This window comes from Peromyscus eremicus, chromosome 12, assembly GCF_949786415.1.
Source record: "Peromyscus eremicus chromosome 12, PerEre_H2_v1, whole genome shotgun sequence".
Taxonomy (NCBI): Eukaryota; Metazoa; Chordata; class Mammalia; order Rodentia; family Cricetidae; genus Peromyscus; species Peromyscus eremicus.
This window is the reverse complement of record NC_081428.1, coordinates 46,222,916-46,240,593: the sequence shown is the minus strand read 5'-3', so window position 1 is coordinate 46,240,593 and position 17,678 is coordinate 46,222,916. Positions and strand designations below refer to the sequence as shown.

The 17,678-nt window shown below is 41.0% G+C and overlaps 1 protein-coding gene across 1 annotated transcript in view; it reads left to right on the top strand.

The window, feature by feature from the left end:
• Positions 1 to 16,214, top strand: part of Morc1 (MORC family CW-type zinc finger 1) — a 140,100-nt gene extending 123,886 nt beyond the window's left edge. The window contains exons 21-26 of the mRNA XM_059277734.1: positions 2,189 to 2,255; positions 5,387 to 5,524; positions 9,548 to 9,635; positions 11,407 to 11,460; positions 13,589 to 13,783; positions 15,955 to 16,214. Of these exons, the coding sequence (XP_059133717.1) occupies positions 2,189 to 2,255; positions 5,387 to 5,524; positions 9,548 to 9,635; positions 11,407 to 11,460; positions 13,589 to 13,783; positions 15,955 to 16,083 (671 nt within the window). The 3' untranslated portion in view covers positions 16,084 to 16,214. The remainder of the gene's footprint in view (positions 1 to 2,188; positions 2,256 to 5,386; positions 5,525 to 9,547; positions 9,636 to 11,406; positions 11,461 to 13,588; positions 13,784 to 15,954) is intronic.
• The last annotated feature ends 1,464 nt before the right edge of the window (positions 16,215 to 17,678 follow it).

Genomic DNA, 17,678 nt, shown 5'->3' with positions numbered 1-17,678 from the left:
TTCAAAATAAACTTGTTGTTCTAGAAAAAGGGGAAAGGATGGAAAGAGAATTTGCTTTTGACAGAGCAGAGAGACACCTCCTGGCTGGGGACAGTGTGCCCTGCACTGCCACACTGTCTTCAGCTCCCACAGGCTCTTGAGCCAGGGCACGCTGATTGTCTTTGGAATTTTGCCAAAGAGATTGACATAAGGTCTATCATTTTCAAAATCTGTTTCAAAATTATAATGGTTTCCCCAGTTTCAGTCTTCTAGTCCCCTTCCTGCATTCAAGATTTCTCTGAGACCCCTCCCAAAACTATCTCAATAAATCTATTCATTGTTTGTTTCGTGTGCATGGGATGTCACTCGTGCATTTCAGATAAGATTCGAACTCACTTACAGCAGAAAGTTGTCATGTTCAAGCCAGCAGTAGTCTCCATGGATAGTTTTCCTGGGGAAAAACTTCATATTTCTTGGTAGCCATTCATCATTACAGTGTTTTTTTTTTTTTTGTTTGTTTGTTTTGTTATTATATAAGGCTGTTGTTCTGCACCCTCTATTTTAATGGTCCATCATTGGATCTAAACTACACACACACACACACACACACACACACACACACACACACACACATACACACACACACTACTTTCACTGCCATAGTCATTGTTCTGATTTTTGTTGTTTTGTTTTGATGGAGACAGAGTCCCCTGGCTGGCCTGGAATGAGCTGTGAATCCAGGCTAGCCTCAGATTTCCAGTGATCAATCTGCCTCTGCCTCCTGAGGGATGGGACTAAAGGTGGGCACCACCACACCCAGCAACGGTCCGTATTCTAAACTAAATGTCAAAGTTTTTCCTAGTCTCCTTGGTGACCCTCAGTTTATGTACCTGACTTTGTCATTCCTAGCGCTTTTTGTTTTGTCCATCCACACCATCATTTTGTGGTCAGTGTCCTCAGTAACCTCTTCTTCCCCTACCCCCCCCCCAATCCTTTGTTGCTCAGGTAAGCTAATCAGCTATTTGTTCACAACTTCACCTTTGAACTCATCAGTGAGGCCCTAAGAAATCACAGTTCTTCTTTCTCATCTTAATTCAGATGATTTTTAATTGTACAATCAGGACTTTTGGGGTGATAATCTCTTAATTTTAAGGCCAACGTTTTAATCTTAATGCCCGTTTTTCATAGATGTTTCCAACTACTCCTCTGCAATGAGGTAGGGTTCCAATTTGCGATGGAAAACTTACTAATATAATTTTGATCTCAAAATTCATATTTAACTTCCAATAGTCACTCTAGGCTTGGCAAGAATGCACTGTAAAATGTTTCCAATAATCATAATTACGGACCAGGTGACTGTTGCTACATTGTTTTACTCTGACTACAAGTCAGCAAGCCATGCGAGTGTGCCAACCATGCACTTAGAGGACCTGTCAATCAATCCATTGTTCCCTTTGAAGTTTTCCTTGCGGGACCTTGGTGGGCATTCAGCAGTTCCCCACCAGGTAAACCATCCCCTGTTGCTCTTCCGTTCTGTATGACCTTCAGTAGCAATAAAAAATGACAGTGGTTAATTCTGTGAAACAGAAGTATCGGTATAGTCATAACAAAGAATTGCGGGGCTGGATGGAAAAAAGCACACTCAACTAGTCCATGGGCTTCAACTCCACACAGAAATTGTGGGCTCCAAACAAGCCACCAACCGCTCTCAAACTAGACTTCTGAGGTTTCCTGAGAGAGCAGATCTTCTTTCTAGAAACTGCAGACTTCTTCCTGCTTTAGAGTTCAGCTCTCTCCTGGAGATTCAGTCTTCATCCAGACTCATCAGAACTCCTTGAACTGGAATCCCAGGGAGAGAGTGGAATGTGAGAGGGAAGACAGAGGGTCATCTTAGGGAGGAGGAGGCATGGAGCTTGAGCAGACTGTGTCACATATCCAGACACGTGTAACAAGCACAGTAAAAAAAATTACAGAAAAGAGGCTGCAGATGCTCTCAAATTATTATATATGCTTACATATACTTCATTAACATGATTATAAATTACTCTCAGAATATGTTATAAATTGCCTTAAAATTGGCATAATTTACAAATGGATGTTTAATACCTATCCAAATTTTACACAGGTAGTTAATGAGCTAGCATTTGTGGAGGGGGGATACAGTTTATTGTGTGCTCATCAGAATGGTTTTGTCTGTGTTCTTTTGAAGAAAAACAAGAGCTGTGTGATGATACTCTGGTGATGAAAAGAAACCCTTCAGCCCTTAACTGGAAAAGGTGTGTATACTGTTATCATACAGATTCCAAGGGAGTATAATTACGCTGCTGAAAAAGTAATTATCAGTGTGTAGCTAGAAGAAGAAAGAAAATAATAGCAACAAAGGCAATTAAGAATGACAGCAAATTCTACAATAGAGAGCCGAGAGGATAAGAAATCCTCCTTTTCTGCAAACCTTTTCGTTTCTTTTGTGAGGATTTGGGCATAATGAAAGGGAGCAAGCCTCACTTCCTGCTCACAATAGATAACCAACTCAAATTACTGTACTGTCACCAAAGAAGTGAGAGGCACACACACGTACCAGGTAAGAGTGTGAAATCATAGGACTAATTTTTTTTTTTCTGGGTAGCTCATTAACTTATCATCAAACGTACTTGTAATTATTATAATCCTTGCATCCTGGAATTTCCTTGACATGAGAATTCTGCCATGTGGAAAATCAACTAGATATTGTTGATATATGTGGTAGCGTGAAAGGCTGTTTTCAAGAAATCAGGCACTCACGTCAGTTCCCTTGAGGCATCCGAGGGGTTTTGCTAATTCCACATCCTGTGCCCTGTGTGCTGCAGCCCTTGGAATTAGAGGCACGGGAGACCGGTAGAGCTGCCTTTTTCTGACGTCACTCCAGTGTGCATGTCCAGCTCTGCCTGGCTGCTCAGAAGCCTTCCAGAGCCCTGTCACTTTGAAGGTGAAGTTGAAATTTTTCCATGGTACAAATTGCCTTTACACTCTTCCTTTTAGCCGCCACTTCGTTTCCCAGGGGTCCTAAATGACTTATAATTTAGACACCCTTCCCCCTCTGTCCACATCACTTCCTGTACTTGGATACCTGGATGTCCTCTGCCAGTCTGTGTACCATCTGCCCTGCCCTCCCATTACAGCTGGGTCTCAGGTCAATGTTCTCTTCCTTGGGACCTCCCTGGCTCTCCTAGGCAGATGTGGGTGTCCACTGCTCCTGCTGCAGTGATCAGGTGATATGACAGTCTCTTCAGATGGTTATTTGCTAACATTTTACCATTTCTATTCCAGCTTGTCTGTTTCCTCTATTTTCCATAGAAATAAATCCTATTCCATGAAAATACGGTCTACCTTTTCAACCCTGTGTCTCCAGAAAGATGCCTGTCTATAGTTGGCACTCTATTTATTTGAATAAATGATATAATTTTCCACTAGTGCTCTTTCCAAACCTTTTTATGAATGACTTTAATATAGAATTATTTGTTAAAATATGAGTTAAACCTTAAGATAGATCCAGATACTAGAATATATGTGGGTGTTTGTTCTTGAAGTTCATTTTTAACACTTTTAACCCAGGCTGGGTAGTGGTAAACTCTCAGGAGGCAGAGGCAGGCGGATCTCTTGAATTCAAGGCCAGCCTGGTCTACAGAGCCAGTTCCAGGATAGCCAGGGCTTCACAGACAAACTTACCTCAAAACAGACACAAACCCAAACCAAACCAAACCAATCAACCAAGCCACAAAAACAAACAAACAAACAAACCACTGTTGACTTAGTATAAAATGAATGTTAAAACTATAGCTAAAACAACCTTAATGGAAAAAATTGATCAAATCTAGTACTGACAGTACCGATGACAAAGATGATCATAATAACAGTAATTATTAGGTACTGTTTGCTGAGCACTTAATACTTAGTACTGAACTAAACTAGTTATACATTTCATTTAATCCTCAGTATACTCGTGTGAGATAGGCCCAGTTATTAGTTGTTTCCCAAGTGCCTGTGGATACTAGGCAGGTGCTGTACCACTGAGTAATGTCTCCAGTCCTGTGAACATTTGACAGAAGAAAAACTCTGCTGGACTCTGGCCTAAAATATTTTACCCTCACTCCCAACACCAGAGAGAATTTCCAGCAGTCTTAAAATGCTTTAAAAAAATCCTTGATAAAATTTCCATATAAAGGGGGTTATAATTAATAAACATTCAGGTATTGTGTACATATTCTTTAACAGATGATTAAGCATTAGTTTATATAATGTTCTTCATCTTAAAATGGACAGCTGAAGTAAGACAGTATAATTAATGCCAAAGAACAGTTAACAGTAGAGGCACATTCCTCGTTATATAAACTATTACCCAGTTTTTAAAGGCCTTCCCAATATAATCACATAAAACTCTCCAAAGCCGGGGTTTGAATGTATAGATGTTATTGCGAAAGGATTAACATATGTTTCTTGCTACTTGAAAATAAAGCTGTCTCATCTGCCCTCTCCACCCACCTCACCTCTGTCCATCTTTACCTCCTCATCTGCCCTCTCCACCCACCTCACCTCTGTCCATCTTCACCTCTTCGTCTGCCCTCTCTACCCACCTCACCTCTGTCCATCTTCACCTCTTCGTCTGCCCTCTCTACCCACCTCACCTCTGTCCATCTTCACCTCCTCGTCTGCCGTCTCCACCACCTCACCTCTGTCCATCTTCACCTCCTCATTCTACCATCTTTGGTGTCTTGTACTGTTGTGTTCCAACCACACCGAAAGCTTTGGTCTTCTGTCACACTGCACCCTTTTACGCACTTTCACACTGACTGATAGATACACCAGGATCATTACCCTTCCCCTAGAACATTCTTCACCCAGATCTTCACTAGGTATTTCTTTTACCGCCTTTGACCCTTCTATATTTTGTTGTTGTACATCTTTGCAAGTGTTAAAATAGAACTTATATCTCTTCCTGCAGAGAATAAGTGAGTGGTATATGACTGTCTTTAAGAATAAACTATCACTGACCAAGGGGATATAGGTGTGGTAGTATACACCTATAATCCCAAGTACTTGGGAAGTGGGCAAGAAGATCAGGAATTCAAGGCTACCTGGGCTACATCGTGAGTCCAAGGCCAACCTGGGTTACATAAGGCACTATCTCAAAACAGTCCTAAATAATTAATGAATTATCACTGATTTTGTTCATCAATATTATCCTAAAACCTTGAGGCAGTGTATGAAAATAAACGACCATTACTACAAGACTTTTGTATAATTACGCACGTGGAAACTCTGAGTGTGACACTAATGTCTGTGGCTTTGTTTGTCATGTATTAACATTTTATGTGCTGCCTGTGAATGTTTCTGAATTGAATATAAGCTAATGTGTTATTCTTGACATCAGGGGGCAAATGGAAGATTTAAGTGCACACTCTGGACACAAAGTCAGCTCCGTGAATGGCAATTGCCAGCTGTCTTCTCTGATGCCTTCTCAAAGCACATCTACCAAGGAAACAGCAAGAAAACTAATGGCTAATTTAAGGTAAAAATAATGGCTAGTTTTCCCATGTTTTGTTGAATGTTTGAAGTAACCAGTGACAAACCCTGTTTTGTTTTATTTTGATTTTCTTCCTATTGGGGATGCTTTTGAATACATTCAGTGGAATAATTTTATGACCTTTTCCCCTAACCATATTTAGTTAAATACATCATAGGTTAATAGTCCTTTGAAAGATACTTGTGGTCACTAGCTGCCTCTTTTTATGTGGCCCAGAAGTATGATGGATGTACATATGTATGATATTCTTCCTTTGAATGTAATAAAGAAGTTTTATTGAATTTCATGGGTTTTTTTTCTACTCATGAAGACATGTGTGGCATTCCCATGGCCTTTAAAAAGTCTATTTTTGAGGTTTTTGATAAGGAACTTACAGAAGGAAACAGTTTCACCTTTTAGTCAGTTGAGTGTTAGTTTGTAGACATGGTCACTTGAGGAATTTAGATGTCTTAAGCTCAGCTCCTCAAGGAGAGACTGGGAAGGAGTGATGTTTCCGGGTTTTTCTGAACAGGGACTGATACAGGAGAGGGTTTTACCATCAATACCATAGAAGACTGTGTTCAGACATGTGCTCTCAGATAGCTGTCATAGGGAAGGGCAGGGCTAGGAACAGGAGTCCTATTCACTCAGTGGCACCATTGATTTTGCTGGGTTTGTTGATTGAGGTGAGGGGCTTTGAGCCAGGAAGAACACAAAACCTCCCCTGCCTGGAGTGATATGTCCCTTAGGGCCTTAATTTTCTTCGAGACTGAGTGGCTCCCCTTGAAGAGGAGAGTTCTCAAGGAGTAGAAAGAAAGGAGGAAGGAAAGAGAAAAAAAGACAGCCATATCCCCTACTAAGGCTCAGGTGCTGTCCTGTGTGGGAAAGGAGGCAGAGAGTCACTCTGGACACAGTCCTGTGTGGGAAAGGAGGCAGAGTCACTTTGGACACAGTCCTGTGTGGGAAAGGAGGCAGAGTCACTCTGGACACAGTCCTGTGTGGGAAAGGAGGCAGAGAGTCACTCTGGACACAGTCCTGTGTGGGAAAGGAGGCAGAGTCACTCTGGACACAGACTCAGTTATGCAGCTGTACGGAGCTCCTGTGGCAGCACTAGGGGCTGAAGGGCTTGTATCTCCTTGGATGTGGAGACTGCACAAGCTGTCTTCTGCAGTCCTGCCTAACAGCAGTTCTGCCCCAGGGGATTGAAGGGCACTTGATTCCACGTAATGGGGCAAATAGTGGACGGGGCAGTAGAACCCTAGTTCTGCCTTCCCCATTGGCTCATGCTAAGCACCTACTGTGCCTGAGTTGCAAACCTACAGTCATCTGGAAAGGAAACAGAAATGGGGCACATTCAGCTGTGTACAGATGTTATAAGATAGTAAAGGCCACTAGTCGAGTGACTTGGATGGATGGATGGATGGATGGATGGATGGATGGATGGATGGATGGATGGATGGGTAGGTGGGTGGATGGATGGGTGGGTGGGTGGGTGGGTGTATGGATGGATGGGTGGGTGGGTGGGTGGGTGGATGGATGGATGAATGGATGGGTAGATGGATGGATGGATGTCAGTATCACACTGTCATGCCTGTCAGCAGAATGTCTGAAGAATGGGGTTCTCCAGTAGTTCTTCACCCTTAGCCAGCATTTTCCAGAGGATCATTTATCTTTTATTTTCTGCCTTGGAGTTAGGTGGCCATAGATTTAGCCTGGTTTATTTACTGATATTAAGATTCAGGCATATCAACTTGTTACTCAGACTTTTTAGTATGCAATCAATTGCAGTTATATATATTGATATATGTGTGTGCACCTCTACATATCTGAATAGATATGTGAAGATCATTTAAAATGTGTGGATAGGATCACATAATTAGTGATTGGGCCATTGCTGAAAGTAAATCAGACTTTCTTGATAATAATAGCTATCATTTTTGCCTTTATATTTAAGATATTCACCCAAGAATTACTATGACTTAAAACCATAGATAGGTGGATATCTTTTATCGGCACTCCAATTGGAACTAGGAGAGACTGGCCTGAGTGTGCTGTAGCAGAGTTTGGATGCTTTGTTACTTACCTATCTTTTCCAGCTGCATGAACATTCTTTTCAAATTCAACATCTTTCTTATTTTTCACTTGGCTAGTCTTTTTTCTTCATGAAAGTATAACATTGGTACTATTAATTTTAATGAGTTACATGTGATCAAAAAGGGACAATTTGATTGAGTGTACCAAGACTTTAAAGTGCATCCACTTCTATTGTTAGGCACCAAGGGAATTTTAAGCATTCCCAGAAGCCATCTCCCTCAAGAACACGTAGACTCATGAGTGCTCAGAATCATCCTAATGAGCACTGATTCCTAGAGTGTTCCCAGGTTCACCTCCTTTAGGGGTCCCTTGTGGATTATAGCTGGTTATATCTGCAGTAAAGAGAACCTGTGAGAGGTTATGATAGACCCTTGGAACAAAAAGCATCCTTAATACCACAGTGGAAGAGACCCATGCCAAGAACTGCAGAAAGTTTTAAGAACAGGTAAATAGTTATAATTAGACCTTACATGTAGGAATTTTTGTTACTTTCCCCCTTTTTTAGTGTTTGACTTTTGGGAGTTGAGTTAATTCTGCAGAAAAATGAGGTCTGGGTGTACAATTTTGGAGACTGAAGCTCGCAGCGTCGTCTGTCTGTCTTTCCCTTGAGTCAGTTTGTGGGACAGAATTCCCAAGGGAGGAGCTATTTAGCAGGCAGCTTGCTTTAGAAGGGCACCAAAGGTTGAACATAGGGAGCATCTTAGAAAGAAAACAGTTTTCAGATGCTGGCCCTGCATGTCTAGATTCCATGTTCCCCTAGGAATGAAATACATATCATAAGTACAATTAATCCCAGAAAAACCCGATGCCTTCTGGCAAAATGAAGTGCCTTCAGACAGTGGAACCCCACTGTCTGGGAAGACTAACAGCCATATGTGATTTCTTTTTTGTTGTTCTTTGAGACATGGTCTCATTATGCAGCTCAAGAAGGTCTTGAACTCAGTCTCCCTGCCTCAGTTTCCCAAGGGTTAGGATTAAAGGCCATGCTACCACATTAGGTCCCTCTGCAGGTGCTAATGAAGGGAACTGCTTTGGGTAGTTAAGCACCTTTGTTCTTGGTCAGAGGTGAATAGAGTCAGTAGACCAGGAAGCTTTTAATACTGAATTCTCTGTAGAGAAGAACACTCATACAGGTACAGGCTTGCCTGGAGGGGTTAGTTGCAGATTTCTAGGTGTTGTGAATCTTTTTATCTTTTAAAGTATTTCTCCTGTTTCTGTCTCTGTCTTTCCTCCTTCCCTCCCCCACCTGCTCTCAGCAGGGATGTATCTGTAGTATGTGTGCCTTTATGAATGTGTGCTTGCATGTTAGTGTGTGTGTGTGTATGTGTGTACAGGAACACTGGCTGTTATGTGGGTGTATGGGATCCAAACACCAGTCCCCACACTTCTCTTTTACCCACTAAGCACTCTACCCAGCTCCTTCTCTCTCTTTCTTTTTTCTTTTTCCCCCCATCTTTTCTGTTACTTCTCCTCCCTTCCTATTCTCTATTTTTTCCTCCTTTGGTTTTCCTTTCTCTTTGTTCTTTTAATGAACTTTCAATTTTGAAATAAATAATATAATAAAATGTATGGTTTAAAGATAATATAAAAATAAAAGTGTCCCCTTTACTTAATTTATCTTAATGGCAATATCTCAACAAACTACGGAAGAGAACTATAATCAAGGTGTTGACACAGTCACTCACGACTCAGAGCATTTCCATCACTGGGAAGCTCTCTGCTGTTGCTCTTGTACGACCACACCCAAGTCCCAAACCCCAGTCTGTTTCCTGAACAGCGCTTTGATGTCAACGGAGAAAACAAAATATTTGATGGGAACTAACATCAGTCTTTGCCAGGAAGTTAAATATGTAGGAGACAAACCCTGTTCTGATGGGCAGGTGCTACCTCTCTGCTCTGGGTACACTTCTGTTTCTGTTATGATTGTCTTCCTAGGGAGATTCTTCTATATTTCATTCCTGAGTTTCATCTGTCATCAGAATTTGAGTGCACATCTATGGAAGAACTCATAACAAATCCCGAGGTAAGCTGCCTATTTTGGAACTGAGTGAATGACAGAATAGCCTATTTCAATCTTTAGTGAAGAAAAGCCTAGAGTCTCGCACTGAAGAGGACTTAGGAAGGCTTACAGTGGGTGAAGACAGAGGTCTCATAACAGGTATTGAGAAGTCATTGTGATTACAGGCAAAGTAAGGCAGAAAAGATCTTACTGACTGAGACTGTTGCTTGGAAAAACTGCCCTCTTGTCTTAGTTACTTTTCTGTTTCTGTAATAAGACATCATGACTGGGTAACTCATAGAAGAGAGAGTTTATTTGGGGGTTATAGTTGAGGGGGTGAGTCCATGAGCATCATGGTGGAGAGCATGGCAGCAGGCAGGAGAGTATGATGTTAGAGCAGTAACTGACAGCTCCCATTCTGATCCACAAACACAAAGCAGAGACAGCTAACTGAGACTGGCAGGAGTTTTGTGAAATCTCAAAGGTCCACCCCCAGTGACTCATCTCCACCGACAAGGAAACACCTCCTAATCCTTCCCAAATAGTTCCACCAAGGACCACATGTGAGCCAATGGAAGCCATTCTCATTCAACCCACCCTACCCCTCTCCCACCAAACATAGTTTCTGATCTCATCTTCCTATATTGAGATGCTGAGCTGAGGATCTGCCTAGATCAGCACTATTAGGTGCTCAGAGTTCTACTCTTTCTAAACATCATAGGGAAATGACAAAGACAATGCATTCACCAAAGCTCTTCTTGGTGACAGTGCATTGTGAGATGGGAAAGAAAACATTGGTCAGCTACCTCAGATACAGAGGGTGAGTGTCACATAGGCCCTGGTCCAAATCCAGTGGAGCTTATTATCTCGCCTGTGAAGGTAATAGTGAGTGAGGAGTCCATGTACCAGGCTGGAGGATGAGTCTGAGAGGCCCTTCTCTACCACTGTTGTCAGTACTGATTGTAGATTGGCATATGGACGAGGAAAGGCTCTCTAGGATAAAGATGCCGTGTATCCAGTTGATCCTGAGTGACATCTTTAATGTCCTAACGTGTTATCATTGCTTCTGTTCCTTCACCTTTTTTTCTCAGCTCAGCCTCTCTCATGGACTTCCACCGAATTACTTAATTGAGTTCCTTCCTGTCTGGATCACCTCACCAGTAGTCTCTGGGCTGACAAATGCAGTGGTTATTTTCTTGCCTGACTTCCCAGGGACCTTCAACCCAGTTTTCTACTTCCTCCCTGAAGCACTTCCTTAGTGTAGCCTCCATGGCCACACATTTCTCACTTCCTGGCTTTCTTCTCCCATACCCCCTCATCTTTACACAGCAACTATTTTCTGTTGGGATTCTGGATGTTACCATCTCTGAGGGCTTCTTCTTGGTCCCTGTTGCTTTCTCTGCTCAATGCCATTTCGAGGTGACATCATTTAACCTCTTAACTTTCATCCTCCGCAATATGCCAGTAACTCCCAGTCTGTTTCTGTCCAAAACACCAAATTGCCTTTTGTCATTTTGTTTTCCTTAACCTCGATTTGTTTTATCTGTAGATTGCTAAACAATACTGTGTTTATTATTTATGTAGGCTGCCTTAGTTCTTAAAGACAAATAGTAAAGTCACGTGGGTCGCGTTCAGTTAATCAACTTAATTAGGCCACACTTGAAACATCCCTGGTACCAATGTTGGCTGTTTCTAAGCTTGGATGCTTTTCTGTACTAGAAACATCAATGTTCTAACCCTATTCCAGACAGATCACCATGTAAATGTCCTTTTCTGTTATTGCTTATGAAAACAGCTGGAGCAAAGCCCAGAGAGTACGAACGAAAAACTAAAAATATGTTTCAACAAGGTAAGCTTTCTTTCCATGCTGCCATTTATATCCTGAAATCTAAATGACCCAGTGCTCCAAAGAGGAAATAATAGATGTTTTCAAATGTTAGGTTCAGAGGGAAATCAAATTTTCCTGTCCTTATCAAGACTTAGATTAATGTGTGGCACATCAGATGTCACAAAGCAATGTCCTTTTGAATTTTAAAAGGCAAATGTTCCCACAACTAGAGCCTCTGAGGCACCAGAGTAGGACTTTAGTTTGAACAAGAACTAGGAAATTCTCAGTTTTTAATAAATATATTCTTCGAATCTTTGAAACACTAGAATAAAACAGAAATTGTCACAGAGTGACAGCAAAATGAACAAGCTCCCAGACAGTTTAAGCTTCTGGAAAAAAAATCTAAGATTGGTTACATAACAATCAACAAGCCTCATAATCCACCTCCTCTTCAACATGCTACATGCATACACATGTGGCTGCTGCTTGCCAGTGTGGCGTGTTCTCAGAGACTCTTCTCAGCCGAGTTTATGAAAAATACAGTTAATCAGAGGGAAAGTTACCAACATAAGCCAAGTCATGGTGCTGTAGGTCAAGGCTTTAATTTATTGGTTGATTCAAGTAGCTTAGAGTGTACCAAGTTTCATATGGAATCTTCATATATTTTGGTTGATTCTCCCCATGCTCTGCCCCACCTCACCTCCCTGCACATATACCCTTTTACCCCAGCATTCTCCACTTCTACTATTCCAATGTCTTCTCCACCTCTTTCCTTACCCCATCCCCTCTTTTTTTTCCATTCCCATAGCCCCTTTCCTGTTTGTTGACCTTACCAATATTTTCTCCCACCTGGATATTCCTATGAGAGAGAACATGTTATATTTGTCTTTCTGAGCCCAAGTCACCTCAGTGTAATGCTTGCTACTTCCCATCCATTTTCCTGTAAATTTCATTTTTCTTTCCGGCTATATAAATACTATTGTGTATCGGCATATAATTTTACTGTCTACTCATCTGTTAATGGACACCTACGTTGATTCCATTTTCTTGCTATCACAAAACATAAAGCTGTTTAATTTAATAGAATCACACACCCTCTCCACTGCAACATCTGCCTCAGTTGGCGGCACAGAGCTCGTCCTCACAGAAGATAGAATTCTTGCATAATTGCACTACCTCATGCTGCCAACTAAAGCCTGCTTGAGGGCAAATTCTGTCTTATACATCTTTATCCTAATAATTAAGCTCATGCCTTGGCTTAGGAAGTTAATAGTAAATGTTCATCAAACAGAGCTATGGGCAGGTAAGGTTTTGAACATTTGGTTTTATAGGGGAGAAAGTCATGAGATCAGCATGGCTAGCAGGGGTTGTAGATGGTGTGGGGGAACTGCTCACATTAGTGCATGTGAGCCAGAGTGGTGAGATGTGAGAGTGTAGGGCTAGACAGTGAAGGAGACTGCCTTACAGTTCCTTGTCACCCAGCCAGTCCTAGAACACAGGATCTTAGGATAGAAACATTTAAATGTTCATCAGAATGGGTTTGGCCCTGTGTCTGTTTTCTCAGAATTTCCCATGGTCCTCTTGAAATGCTGATACAAGTAAGTAATACTATTCTGAAATGGAAGAGGGGCCTGAAGGAGCAGCACGCCATCTTGGAAAATAACCCAAACCCTAAACCCTTGAGGGGCTTTGGCGCCCTTTCAATACTCTTTATATCAGGATTTTTTTAAAGAGGATGAGAGCAGAATTTCTTATCCTGCAGCCTCCGTGGTCTCTGGACATCGCAGACTAGTTACAGTGCTTCATCGTCATTAAGACACTCCATACAACTGGCCATCTGTCAGTGCCTATGAGGTACTGGTGTCTGAGATGATGATGATGAGAGCGCACACTCAGCCTCCACGGGGTTTCTTGATTCCAAAGCCAAGGTCGTTAAACTTACTGCGCTGTGCCTCTCTACTCTTTTCTATGATAATTATGTCCACATGCTGTGTTCTCCCCCTTTTTTTCTTGAGAGTAAGTTCAAGCATCAGAGTTGATTCTTAGACAGTGTGTGCAGGGGAGGGATGTGAAATTGCCTTGTGATATTATGGGAAAATAATAACGTATTAAAAAGTATTCTAAGAGCGTTCTTTAAAAACATTCTCAGATCCAGAATATCTATATGGTCCAATATGAGAGAAGACTCAAGAGAAAAATGCAGTCCATCATCTATGAGGCAAACAGAAGAGGGGTGCTTAATGAAGTCTTTCTGGGGCAGTGTGAACAGAAAAGGAAAAGGACTGAGGATAAACTCAACAACCTTCGCGCAAAACTGGCGTTGCTGCTGCAGAAACTTCAGCTGGTGAGTGACCGTGGGGGGAGTGGGAATGAGCTCTGTGGAAAGAGCCCTTGTCTGGATTTCTCTCCTAACAGTGTGCTTTGCTTGCCCATCTCGGGCAAACAAACTGCCTAACGCAGTCCTGCCAATGATTCTGCTATATTCTGGAAGGGCTCAGATCTGGTCTCAAGAGGAGTACCATGATAAATTGTTGGGAATAGACAGACAGGCAACAGGCAACACAATGGTAGGGCTCTGAGGAGAGTTCAGACCCTGACACTACTATAGAGGATATATGACACTACTACAGTATGGTGAGTTCTCTGAAGAGAGGAGTCAAACCCATATAGCTGAGTTAGGATCTCGTCTAGCTCTCTGAGCAAGTGGGGTGGTGCTTCAAAGCATAAGTCTTCAGCCAGGCACAGGGAAGTGGGTGGGGGACAGGACCTGTGGCCGCCAATATATGCCCTTTGATTAAAAACTCACTTCTCCAGGCAAGAAATCCTGAAACCTGGAAGTCTGTTAGTTAGTTCCAGACAATACTTTCAGTAGAGTGTCTGTCCATATCTGTGAGGGGAAGAGCTGCTGCTCCACTGAGGTCTGAGCAGCAATCTGGTCTCGCTAACCAAATGCAATCAGAAGTCAATGAAGGCAGCCTAGATTAGAACATTTAAATTCTTCTGTACTTCTTTCTCCAAAGAAACTCCAGAATCTTTGCCTGTTAGCTGCTGGTTGTCTGAGTGTCTTTTTCCATTTGCTGTGATAACATACTTGGATGAAATGAACTTAAGAGAGAAAAGTGTATTTTGGTTTACCCCGCAAAGATGCAGTGCATTATGGAAGCCAAGGCATGCAAGTGTAAAGCTGGTCACATTGTGTCCACAGTCAAGAGCAGAAAGCAATGAGTACATATTGCTGCTTAGGGCCCATTATCTACTTATATTCCCAGACTTTCGGTTGGGAGGGTCTGCCCACCTTATTTAACACAGTCAAGGTAATCCTCTACAGGCATGCCCAGAGACCTGTTTTCTGGGTAATTCTAGATACTGCCAATCAGCTTCTTGATAACATGTGTCCAGTAGGTAAAAATTTCCAACTTTTTAGAAAGTGAGATATTTCAATGTAGTTTTATCTTCATATGTAAATAAAGATCAATCCTCTTAATCCTAGAGGGAGAAGTTAAAACAAAAGAGAAACCAAGAGACATTATAAATGTGAATTATTGTCAGTTTTGTTTGTATGCTTCCATGATGGATTGAAGTAATAAGGATTGGTCCATCTCCTTTTATTGGCCTACATTCATTGTTCATAGTGATTGGTTTCATAAAAACAGTGTCTTTCAAGTCTATCATGCCCCTTTCCCACATCCCTCCAGGCCTATACGTGGTCCAGTTTCTGTGTAGCACATAGAAATCTTGGCTATATCAAAATTTTTAAATATGGTAGAGAAGGTTGTAAAGGTTTTCTGTGGATTCTAGAAATACATGGAGAAATCTGAGCCAACATTGAGTTTAAGAGATAAGTTCCTGAGCAATGCAGTGTGGGAAGGCAGGAACTGAGACCCTGCAGAGAATCTGGAGGACTGGGAATTACTTTGTCCTTGAAGGAACTGGGGGAATTCACCATACAACAGAGTAGGGTGAACATGGATTTAAATCCAGACTGCGTGGGTTTCTGTCCACATTGTAAACATCCGGAAGTGGGAGATCATCTTCTCTGATATATTCATCTTCAACTTTTATCAGGAATTCCTTCTATATCAAGTACAAAATGAGACACAGAAAATACTTTTTATTAATTTTTAGCATACTTCCAGAAGAGAAATCCCCCATAGTTTTTGGTGATCTGGTAAGTGATTAAAAAGCTACAGTATTAAAGAACAAAAAAGGATAATTAATGCTAAATAGTTTCACATGATAGTAATTGTATCTGTGCTTCTGTCAACACTACCCCTCCAGCCAATTCTTGAAAGAGGAAAACACTAGCTTCCACTGAAGAAGAAAACATTATTCAAATCCTTAACCACTCGTAGGCATAAAATGAGATTAAATGAGAGAAAACATTTGCAAAGGTTAAGAGCATCAATCAGACGTGATGTAGGGCTGTTGCCACATGAATCACCAGGATGACTGCTGGAATGGCAGGGATAAGAGCTGTGCTTCTCCCCCTGGAGTGACTGTGGCTCTCTCTTCCAGGGTGGTCCAGCGGGGGACCTCGAGCAGATTGATGCTTACTTAGAAGCTTTGCTTAAAGAAGATCATCTTCCAACCACTTTAAATAGAAGGACTCTAGAGTCAGGGCAAGCGAAAGATACAGAACAGTGAAAGGATGTCTCAAAAGTCAGAAAAGGTGTTTCTTCTTAAAACTGCTAATAAGAAAATTGGAGAATTCTTTTAGAAAGCATTCCCTTTTTATTGCCATTGTAAAGTTTAGCTTAACTCTTAAGTTTTGTATGTTTTGATTTGCCATTCATGGTCTTCCTTATGTTATTTCCTAACTCTTCTCATGCAACAGAAGTCATTTCTAGAGTTCTCGTTTCCCTCTGAGCTCTAGAGAAAAAGAAACTGTCACTTAAGTTTAAATTTTGCTTTAATTGGATTTTGATATGCTCTTTATGCTAATTTCATTATTTAGGTAGAGTAAAAGGATAACCCTTGTAAGCATAATGTGCACATGTTGTACATGTGTAAAAATTGTATTTTTACATTTGTTATTTATGTACAGAATCGTTTTACACTTTGCTAACTGATTGCTTAGTTTGATTAGAAATGTCTGCAACTTTGGAAGGCACAAGAAAGCATTAAACATTTGTTTGTGGACTTGTGTTTTGATTTATGTGATATACCTCCTACAACATTTGGAACATGTGAGTGGGATATAATGAGAAGCCTTCATCTGATTTTAGTCTTCCCAAGAGGCATGCTCCTGCCAGTTTTCTTACTAAAATTCTACATTGGTGTGTTTTATCAATTATTGGTGAGTCTATTACCCTTCAATATCTAGAAACCATACCAATCATTAAACAGCTGAAAATGTGGATGTAATAGTATCCAAAAGATGCTGTTACATTTTCTCACTCCTAATACCTTCCAAGATTATTTTATATCCTATATTATTACATATAATTTATTTTAAAATTACTTTCTTATACTTTTAACAACTTTTAATGTATTTTAAAATCTTTGATTTATATAGAACTTATTTTAATGAAAGATATAAGAAATCACATATATTTATATGTATTTCCACATATAACTATATGTATGTACTGAGACAGTATGATACTATTTCCTCTATAATGGTTTCTTATTGTTTAGTTCTACAGAAATACTAAAATTTATTTAGCCATTCGGCATCAGTGGATGTTTAAGTTTGTTATCGGTGTGGTAGTGGTTTGCCCATTGAGTTCATACATACATATGAGTCAGTACCTGAAAAATATATTAATTTCACCCATGTATAGTTGTAGTTGTCCAATATCAGAAAGTGAACCTCTTGGTTAAAGGAGCTTATGAGGTTTAATCCTCATTGTCATCTTGACAATGTTTGAAACCACCTAGGAGACACACCTCTGAGTATGGCTGAGTGGATGCTGCCAGAGATGTTTAACTGAAGAAAGACCCACTTAAATGTGGATGGAACCATCCTAGAGCAGGGCCCCAACTTGACTAAACCAGAAGAGAGGAAGCCAGCTGAGCAGGAGCACTCATGTGTCTCTGCTTCCTGACTGCAGAGGCTGGGAAGATGTTCCTTCCATTCTCCAACATGCAGAACTTTGTCCCTCAAAACTGAGTCAAAAAAAGACCCATCATTCCTTAAGTTAATTATTTTATCAAATATTTTATCAGGGCAATGACAAAAGTCATTAACAGATACCAACTAATAGCATTCTGAAAAATGTATTAGTACACATTCCTCA